This window comes from Xenopus laevis, chromosome 3S (assembly GCF_017654675.1).
Source record: "Xenopus laevis strain J_2021 chromosome 3S, Xenopus_laevis_v10.1, whole genome shotgun sequence".
In the NCBI taxonomy this organism is placed as follows: Eukaryota; Metazoa; Chordata; class Amphibia; order Anura; family Pipidae; genus Xenopus; species Xenopus laevis.
In genome coordinates, this window is record NC_054376.1 from 51,969,301 (window position 1) to 51,979,821 (window position 10,521).

Genomic DNA, 10,521 nt, shown 5'->3' on the forward strand with positions numbered 1-10,521 from the left:
ACCCTTCTGCGCAGGTCCAGTCCAGGGAGTTCACCGACGACATCTTCTTCCACGCGATCTTCTTCCTGCTGTGAACGGCGTTTTGGCGCATGCGCAGTAGGATCATTTCGCCGGTACGATCTACTGCGCATGCGCGTGACTTTTGGCGCATGCGCAATAGATCCGTACCGGCGATCCTTCCCCTTTAAGCTTTAGTTATTCTGTAATGACAATAAAATGAAAGTATCTTTATTCTTGGACCTTTTGTTGTCCTTCAAGACTAATGCAATTCCTTTTTTCACTTAACAAAACAGAGACAACAGCTAGGAACAGGAGTGGAAATGGAGATAGCACGTCTGCTTGAGGAAACCTCAACAATTCTGAAGTTTGGCTACCACTTTACACAGCAGGGACCACGGACAAGGGCAGCAACTGCAATAACAAAGAATAATGATCTTGGTAAGATCAAAGTTCATTGAATATTACATTATGATTTACTGTAAAGTGCCAGTATTTCCCACATTGCTTTTGGCACCTTCTGGGATAGGGGATCATGTGACACATAGACACTAGAAGTGCATACCCAAGGCATCAGTGCAGTTTAAATGAAAGCGGATTTGCCTTGGTGAAGATATACATTTCAAGTTAACCTGTTTCTTCAAAAAGTATCAATAAATGCCATTTTCTATGCTGAAATCCAGCTGTTTAACAGTTCTTCTCTTTCTGCATCATTTGAAATCCTGCCAGGGAAGGAGGGACTAAACCCTGATGTTACAAATTATAACAACTTCTCCACAGCTTACAGACAGCATGCAGGAACTACATAACCCACAATGCATTGCACTGTGATGTTCTGTTCCTTATTGAAACACGTGTGCAGGGAATTGTGAGGTTTGGAGGATGCAGGCTGAGGACAGATGGCAGTAGTCAGCCTGCTCAGCTAAGTAGTCAGACAGATCAGCAGGAGAGTAGGAGGCTCATGAAAATATTTGATTTTTATTGCAAAGTTTCTTGAAATTACGTTTACTTTTCAAAAAGCTTAAGTTATGTTTGTGTGGAGTTTCCCTTTAAAGAAAGCAATTAGAAGATTCTGTATATAAACCATAATTTTGGTTTTGGTTACACAAAATCCTGCTAACAACATCACACTTTACACAAAGAAAGTAGCACGCAGGGTGTTTTGACTGTCAACAACCCTTGAGGAAGAAACACTTAAATTTGAAATAATGGAACATGCCAGAGTCAAACCACCCACACAACAATGTTGTACCATCTCATCATCTATTTTAACTTTAGTTTCTGTAAATATAAGGATTCTGTGCTACAGGTACAGGTTTTGCATTCTAAAAAGCCTCAAAGTAGCATAATAGACATTTTCATAGTTTCCTATTTATCTAAACAGTTCTTTGATTAATTTGCATTCTCTTTTTAATAATAACCCGAAACCTATATCACCAAACGAAAAAGAATTTGGTTTGTGTTTAGTGCTCCACTAGACAAATACAGATCCCATAACTGTGCTGTTTCTTGTGTCCTTTTATTTTCTTTCTTGTAATTCTTTCAGCAGTCTTAGCTCAAGACATCTGTTCTTCTACTCTGCTGCATAGGGAAGGAAGTATCGGATGCGAATGATAACTGACATTCATCTTTTTATAATTCCAGCATTAATGTCAGTTGGACTGGGATGTTATGCAACTTCTTGGCTGCTTATATCTTTCTTTCTGCTGTCTTGTACACCTCAGTATGGAGTATTTGAGTTAATGCTCCTCCCAATCCATTGGCAGTTCTTCAAACTTGATTCTACAGGGACAACCAGGTTAAAGTGTATGCCTGTTCCTGCTTCATGCACACAATCTTTTTCTAGTGTGTGTATTCTTTTTTGCGGTGTCTTATTTTAACTAACAATCCATATGCAGACTAATTAAGCGTTTTTGTGCATTTATGGATATAAAAACACGAGGAAAGTAATAATTTTACATCTCAGTGACTTCTATACAGTAGCTATACGCTCATGAAAATCACAACTTTCACGGGAACTGTGAAAGCATGCAAGTATTAATTTAAACACAGCAAAGCTAATGTAACCGCTTCTCTCTGAATAAGATTAGGGGCAGTTACAGTGGTGCTTGAAAGAAAATTTTCTAGATTTTCATATGAATATGACCTAAAACATCATCTGATTTTCAAAATAGATGAAGTAGATGAAGAATACCTAGTTAAACCAAGGAAACTATTATTTGGTCATGTATTGATTGGGGGGAAAAAAGGTCCGATGACATATCTGGTGTTTCCAGTCATTGGGATGACACTCAGGTGTGAGCGAAAGACCCTGTTTTATTTAAAGAACGGGAATCCAGCAAAGCCTGATCACACATGTTTGTCATGTCTCGAACAAACAAGGTGTCTGAGGACCTCAGAAAGAGTTGTTGATGCCCACTCCACCAATCAACAGTCAGACAGATTATGTAAAAATGGAGGAAATTCAATACCATTGTTACCCTACCCAGAAGTGATCGACCATCAATAAAGTGATAGACCATCAAAGATAACTCCAACTGCAAGGTGTCTAATAGCCCGAGAGGTTACATAGGAGCCCAGGGTAACTTCTAAGCAACTGAAGGCCTGTCTCACATTGGCGAATGTGGATGTTCATGAGTCCGCCATCAGGAGAACATTGAACACAATGGTGTATATGGCAGGGTAGCAAGGAGAAAGCCACTGCTCTCCCTCCAAAATATTGTTGACCATCTACAGTTTGCTAAAGATCATGTAGACAAACTAGACGAATACTGCAAGAATGTTTTGTGGACAGACAAAGCCAAAATAGAAAGTTTAGGCTTAAATAAGGAGAATTACATTTGGAGAGAAAAACACTGCATTCCAGCATAAGAACCTTATTTAACTGTGAACATGGTGGTGGAAGTGTTCTGGTTTGGGCCTGTTTTGCTGCATCTGGGCCTGGACAGCTTGCCATCATTGATGGAACATTGACTTCTGAACTGTACCAGAGAAATGTCAAGACATCTGTCTGTGAACTGGATCGCAAGAGACAGTTGTTCATACAGCAAGACAATGATCCTAAACACACAAGTCGTTCTACCAAGAATGGTGAAAGAAGAATAGTCGGAAGGCAAGAATTTGACAGTGGCGGGCGGGGAGAGCAGAAGTGCTCAACCCGCACTTGCTGCAAAGAAGAGTGCAAGGTCAGCCTGAACCTGCCCGACCCTTGGGTTCCGCAGTTTTCGGGCCGGCCCACACATCACTACCTTGTATGTAGGGCCAATACAAATATTTTCCATAGTGAGAGGGTGCTTCAAATGGGCAGACTCATGTCAGTCTAACCAAATCTGTTTTAAATTCATGTCTGCCCCTCCACAGACTTTAGAAATATGACCTCTTTCATAACCATATATTGAAAGTGTACCCCAGTACAATTATATTTTATTTTATATAACTTGCTCTAGCAAGACACCCATGGTGCACTTATCTTAAAAGTGCATATACAACCCTCATCATTACAATGCTAGATTACAAATGGCATGGCAGTTTGATTACTTTGTGAAAATATTATAGTTAACATTTCTCAGTACATTGTAACAGGCAGCGTGCATGTCTTAACAGTAAACTTCCTAATCATAATCACACTTGTCTTGTTGGCATGACATTCTCTTGGTTTATTTTACATTTCAGTATATTTAGGTATTGTCTGTTTCACTAACGGAGCTTTTTTTTTTTTTTTTCTTAATACAGTGCGAAAACGGAGAGTTGAAGGGGACCGTGAATAAACATTAAACCAACCAGGAAACATTGTTTGGAGATTTCAAGGTCATTCCTGGATGATCTTCTCCATTCGGGGGTTATTTGCCGCGGACTTTGGGCTGGGAAGAAGGGAAGAATACTGGAAAACTGCAAACCAATATCTGATTGTGCTTGTCATTCTTTAGTAACTGTGGAAAAATATAGCGTCTTTATTTGAATTCAAAGCCTTTCCCGAGAATAAACGTCAGTAACAAAATCACAGCACCATCCAAATTATGTATAATCTTAAAAAGCCTTTATTAGGTTTCTGGCTTAGATCTGGAACGAACAACATTTCAGGCCTGCACGGCCTTTTTTCAAGTGGAAAAAAAAAGTGATTTTGTTACTGAAGTATTCAGCCAGTTGGAGTGGACAACCTTGCTCATGCTCCTTTTTGTCGCGCTTGTGCTGACCAATTGTTCCCGAGAATACACTTGCAACATTCCATATGAAGTGACGCCATGAGGAAATTGTAGGTAATCCTTTCTGAGTTTCAGTGTTCAGATGTTAAAAAATGTTTTCTTAAGGGATTGTCAGTAGCTTTTTTTTACCTGTATGGAGGTCAAAGGGAATGTCTTCAAGAGAAATCATTATATATAACCTGTTCTTAAGTAGGGTTCCATATGAATTCTCCTTTCCTCAAACTGTAGGGGTAATAGCACATAGGAGTTTTATGGAATTTGTTTTGGCTGCTTATATCGGGGAAACATCAGGAAGACAAAAAGCTTAGAATAATAATAAAAGTCTAATAAAGTTCTGTGCAAATTGCCATTGTGCGGGGAAACACAGCCAGTTTAACCTGTAAAAAAAAAAATGATGCCATCCATTGAACTGATCAGCTGCAGGGGCCGTAACCACAGTGTCGTTTTCAGGATAAAATTCTCAACTTTGTGTCTGTGACTTTTCCCTGAGACAAAACTCCTCAGGTCCCATAGGACAACTGCATATCGACATTTATACATGAGTGGGAGTAGCGCTGTGGCTTGCCTCTACTGATATAATAACCTGAGATTTCTCTACAAACAACAATAGGAAAAGCGCCAAATATATATGACCACATGATGTGCTTTTGCTGTTTTCATTAGTAAACTATCTGGCAGGGCAAAATGCCAGTTTCCACTGTACATACAGCAAGCTACACTATATTGTGTAAAGGAAAATAATTGAAATACAGACTTTGATTTGCTATTAAGTCTTTTTTGCCGACTGTAACTAAAGACCTGAAATAAGAAAGGACCATTTTACAATCAATTTACCCCTAGATTAAAACAAACGCATCAATATTGAACCACTATACAACATCTGACTTTGTAGATCACTTCTTAATTTTTGAGCTGCACAAGTTTCTAGTTTGCTTTACTTTACTTGCCAAGAGTTATACATTTTCCCATGATTTTGTGTGTAAGTAGATAGAGGTGCTTTAACTAGATGAACTCCCATCAGTTATGGATACTGTTATTAGAATTCAGACCAGGACAACAACCCAGGTAACTATGGCTGCTATTTAACTACAGTTCCTTGGAGGAGGGGGGGGGCACAAGGTAGGAAAATCTAAAGTCTAGCTCTTTTACTGTTTAGTTCAGCAGTAGACACGGCACCATTTTTAAAAATTGCTCTATTATGCTTTGTGAAGCCCACAAAAGTCTCTAACTCATAACAGTTTAGTTTCTGCCGAAATACTCAGGGGTTTCTTGCGTCGACAATACCCTGCTGTCTCTATCAGGGAAATAAATTCTACCAAAAATGGTAAGCTACTTCATTGTATCAGTGTATGTAGATTAACTATGGAAGGGATGGCAAACTTTGATTTAACTGTAACTCCCAGCAGCTCAACTGGTGAGAAACCCCAAAGTTTGCTTGTCCCTAAACTGAGATTTATCATCTTACACGCAGGACAGTTGCACTATAAAATGACAGGTGCTGAAAACAGACAAGAGCAAGCAAACATATGAAACATACTATACTGTTAACTGAAACTTCTCTGCAACTGCATACACTGTTAGTTACACATACTACATTGCATTGAGAACATTGCAACAGCAACACCAATCCTGACTTTAAATGCTGAATGTAGATATGGTATATTTTGTATTGTCTTCGCTATAACCCATTTGTCGTGCCAAACATTGTTTTCAGGCTATATATATATATATATATATATATATATATATATATATATATATATATATATATATCTATCTTATGTAAAAAAATTTGCAACTTTTTTTTTCTGTCTGAAACTTCCTTTTTATTATTGTTTTGTTCCTTTTTTTTTTTTAATAAAAACTTTTATACAAAATATAGTTGTTTTATCTCTAAAGGACATTTAGTGGTAATTTATTACAAGTAAATTGCTTTCTTATATTACAGATCAGCCATAAAGTTTCTTTTAAATCCCCCCCCCCCTCATTGGAAAAGCAACCTTGACTACATGACTACAATCTCCTAGAATATACTCCTAGACCATACACTCCATCCCTTTAAAATTCTATTGACTTTTTTCTTTTGATGTAGAGAGTGATATTCTGAGACAATTTGCAATTCATTTTTTATTATTTGTGGGTTTTGAGTTATTTAGCTTTTTATTCAGCAGCTCTCCAGTTTGCAATATCAGCAATCCGGTTGCTAGGGTCCGAATTCCTATAGCAACCATGCACTGATTTGAATGAGACTGGCATATGAATAGGAGAGAGGCCTCAATAGAAAGATGAGTAATAAAAAGGAACAATAACAATACATTTGTAGCCTTACAGAGCATTTGTTTGTTTTTTTATAAGGGGTCAGTGACGCCCATTTGAAAGCTGCAAAGAGTCAGTAGAAAAAGACAAATAACTATAAAACTATAAAAATAATTAAAGGGATACTGTCATGGGAAAATTTTTTTTTTTCAAAACGCATCAGTTAATAGTGCTGCTCCAGCAGAATTCTGCACTGAAATCCATTTCTCAAAAGAGCAAACAGATTTTTTTATATTCAATTTTGAAATCTGACATGGGGCTAGACATTTTGACAATTTCCCAGCTGCCCCAAGTCATGTGACTTGTGCCTGATAAACTTCAAACACTCTTTACTGCTGTACTGCAAGTTGGAGTGATATCACCCCCTCCCTATTCCCCCCCCAGCAGCCAAACAAAAGAACAATGGGAAGGTAACCAGATAACAGCTCCCTAGCACAAGATAACAGCTGCCTGGTAGATCTAAGAACAGCACTCAATAGTAAAAACCCATGTCCCACTGAGACACATTCAGTTACATTAAGAAGGAAAAACAGCAGCCTGCCAGAAAGCATTTCTCTCCTAAAGTGCAGGCACAGGTCACATGACCAGGGGCAGCTGGGAAATTGACAATATGTCTAGCCCCATGTCAGATTTCAAAATTGAATATAAAAAAAATCTGTTTGCTCTTTTGAGAAATGGATTTCATTGCAGAATTCTGCTGGAGCAGCACTATTAACTGATTCATTTAAAAAAAAAAAAAAATGTTTTCCCATGACAGTATCCCTTTAATGAAAAACAATTCAAAAGTTACTTAGAATTGGTCATTCTATAACATACTAAAAGTTACTGTAAAGGTGAACAACCCCTTTAAGCTACCACATAATGCCCTCCACTTTAAACAAAACATATGTTTGTCCATATATTGCAATATAGTTAAGCTGGCCAGTGCTGTAGACCGCGCTGACATACACTAAGGAACAGGATATTTCATGTGCCATCTAATATTAGTCTTATGGTAGTATATCATTTAATGGAATCTGTTTAGTATTTTGCACTTGATAGTAACTAACCTGCATGATTTGGTGGCAAAACAATCCCATTGGGTTCATTTAATGTTTAAATGATTTTAAGCAGACTTATTCTCATGGAATATTGTCCAATGGCATCTTCAAGACTCCAAGAAAGACGTTCACTGGCACTCAGGTAATGCTAGCAGGGTGAGACCCTTGTTTTAAATTTATTTAGTGCGGCATGCAACATTTCCGGGACAACCCCTTTATTTCGGGTTGTCCCCGAAACGTTGCATGCCGCACTAAATAAATTAAAAGCAAGAGTCTCACCCTGCTAGCATTACCTGAGTGCCAGTGAACTTCTTTCTTTGTATTGTTGAGGGGTCGGCCGATCCCCCGTTTTGCTGGGCACCAGGGATTCAAGTTCCAGGAGGGCCAGGGTGTGCGTTTGTAAGTTGGATAATCAATCTTCAAGACTCCAGGCAGAGGATGTTTCCTACCATCACACGCATACCCCTATTATTCTATTCCACAGGCATTCAATCTCGAAGGTCAGTTTCACAGAGACATCACTAACTCCATATCATTAGCAAACTATGAGTTGTGTTTTGTAAAACATTTAGTTCATATTATAATAATTGTGCTAGTTGGCCTTCAAAATACCAGGACCAGATCATTATTTCTATGATGACTTGGGTTGAACCTTCTCTGGAAGAATTCCGGTGTTTCAATATTGACATTTTCTTCCCCAGTAATAACATTGGCACCAAACATAATATTTGCCATATGTATAACAAAGTTAAAATTGCAAGATTAAAAGGGAACGTAAACCCTCAGAATGTTTTCCTTTGCTGATCTTTTTTGCAGTTCCTCCACTGGATCACCATAATAAAAATATAGATCAACAACACACACAGGACGGAAGAGATCAGTTGCAGTAGTTAGTGGATACACAGGTGGAACACACGGGAGAGGGAGAAGCTGGCAGAAAACATCTCAATCTGCACCATAACATTGCTTGCACATTGATATGCAGATATGTCACTTATGCAATAACTTTTAAAACCTTTTAAAAATAAAGGCAAATTACACTATGGGCCATAGCCCTGCTTTTCAAAGTCTTTACAGAAAAGCAAATACCCAGGAGTTGATATGCTGTTTTGAAATCAAGAATCATGTAAATTGCTAATCCCACCAGATAGTGGGGACGTTTGCAGAGTTTGATTGTTGGAAGAAAACACCATGGCACCTTGCTTTAATTCACTTTTTCTTTTGAAGATAGCACAAAAAGCATCATGTTTTATTTGACTGTCATTTTATTTTTGGAGATAGCACTTTGAAAAAAATAGTATAGCACTATAAAACACAGAAAATGTTGACTTGTGACACTTGTCACCTGTTATTAACTGGTAAGTGCAACTATAATGTTTATATGCCAGATAGAGTGACCCCAGCCTAAACACAGAGGCTTCCATACATTAATATTATGCATGGCCACCATCAAGGGGCACAGGGGCTACTCCTGTATCAGGCCTAAAGGGGGACCTGGCTGTGCTGCACTTTTTGAAATAGCCGGCACCCCCTTGACTGCGCCGAAGCCATGCAGCCTTTTCTGAAGTCTTGAATAGCCAAGGTTCTGAAAAGCCGAAGTCCTGAAGCTTTGAAAAGACATGGGGGCAGCCATTCAAAGGAGAAAAGGCTCAAGTTACACAGCAGACCGCAGATAAGCTCTGTCTGTCTAATGCTGTTATCTGTTATCCATTATCTATCCTGTGCCATTTAGCCGTTTTTCAATTTCCGCCATTGCTACACAGCAGCCTGTTTATATGAACTATAGTAGTGTTTCTGAAGCAAACACATCCGTTTTACCAGTGCAGGGCAACACTACATGATATTTTCATTACTTTAAAACACTTTCAGTTTTTGGTGTTACTGTTCCTTTAAGTATTTACATGAGGCTACAAACAGACGCTTTGTGCTCTGCCACATCCTCCTATAATGTGCTCATGAAAGTCAGAGAATAAAAATTATGGGGTCCGTTTACTACAGCACGGTAAATTTGACGATATTTTTCTTAAAAAAAAAACTTTTATGGGGGGCCCTGGCGCTAACATTTTATTTTAACTTATAGGGGGCCCTGACCACCAACGGCTTTTTATAACTATGTGTGTGTGTGTGTGGGGGGGGGTTTACCGTTTTTAGCGCTGATGTCTGCGTGATCTTTTAACAGTGGGTTGGGCGATATCTGGGGGTAAGGCTTGGGAAAATCTTGTTATATGGCCCAGTCACCTGACCCTGTGAATTATAATGGCGACCCTGATATTAAGTATTTACATGAGGCTACAAACAGACGCTTTGTGTTCTGCCACATCCTCCCATAATGTGCTCATGAAAGTCAGAGAATAAAGATTATGGGGTCCGTTTACTAAAGCACGGTAAATTTGACGATATGTTTCCGCATGTTATTGCTGCGAATATTTTTCCGCCAAAATATTCGCAGCGACTTAGTTTACTAGACAGCAATGTGCTCAGAAGTCATTGCGATCACTTGCGGTAACTACGTTGACGAACCAGCTTACGTTAGCGGTAATTTTTAATTAAGTTTGCGAATATTTATGCTATAAAATAGTCTTGTTTTATGGCGTTTATTATGGCATGATTCAGGGCCAGATATATATCTTCAAAACTGCTAAACTTTATAGATATTATCAACAACACAGTAAACAGATTTCACCCAATCAAACATGTACAGTATGCAGCATATAAATCCACATTTCAATACATTCAGTCACATGACTTACCCCCTGCCAATAGAATCATATAAATAAAATTCATAAACAAGTTTTACCAACCAATCAGTGTGCATCATATAAATGTAGTTTAATCTAGACTGACGAAGCCTTTGGTCCCTCCTAGCCAGAATAAATGGTCTTTCAGACAAAAGAATAATCCAAAACATCTTTGATTATTCTGTCACTTCTCTCTTCTCCTGTCAGGAAGAGAATGATGGGTAAAAC

At 38.5% G+C, this 10,521-nt stretch overlaps 1 protein-coding gene across 2 annotated transcripts in view; it reads left to right on the forward strand.

The window, feature by feature from the left end:
- Window positions 1-6,070, forward strand: part of tmod3.S (tropomodulin 3 S homeolog) — a 32,323-nt gene extending 26,253 nt beyond the window's left edge. The window contains exons 9-10 of one of the 2 annotated variants that reach the window (XM_041587500.1): window positions 294-438; window positions 3,730-6,055. In XM_041587500.1, the coding sequence (XP_041443434.1) occupies window positions 294-438; window positions 3,730-3,764 (180 nt within the window). In that variant the 3' untranslated portion in view covers window positions 3,765-6,055. 2 annotated transcript variants of the gene reach the window in all.
- The last annotated feature ends 4,451 nt before the right edge of the window (window positions 6,071-10,521 follow it).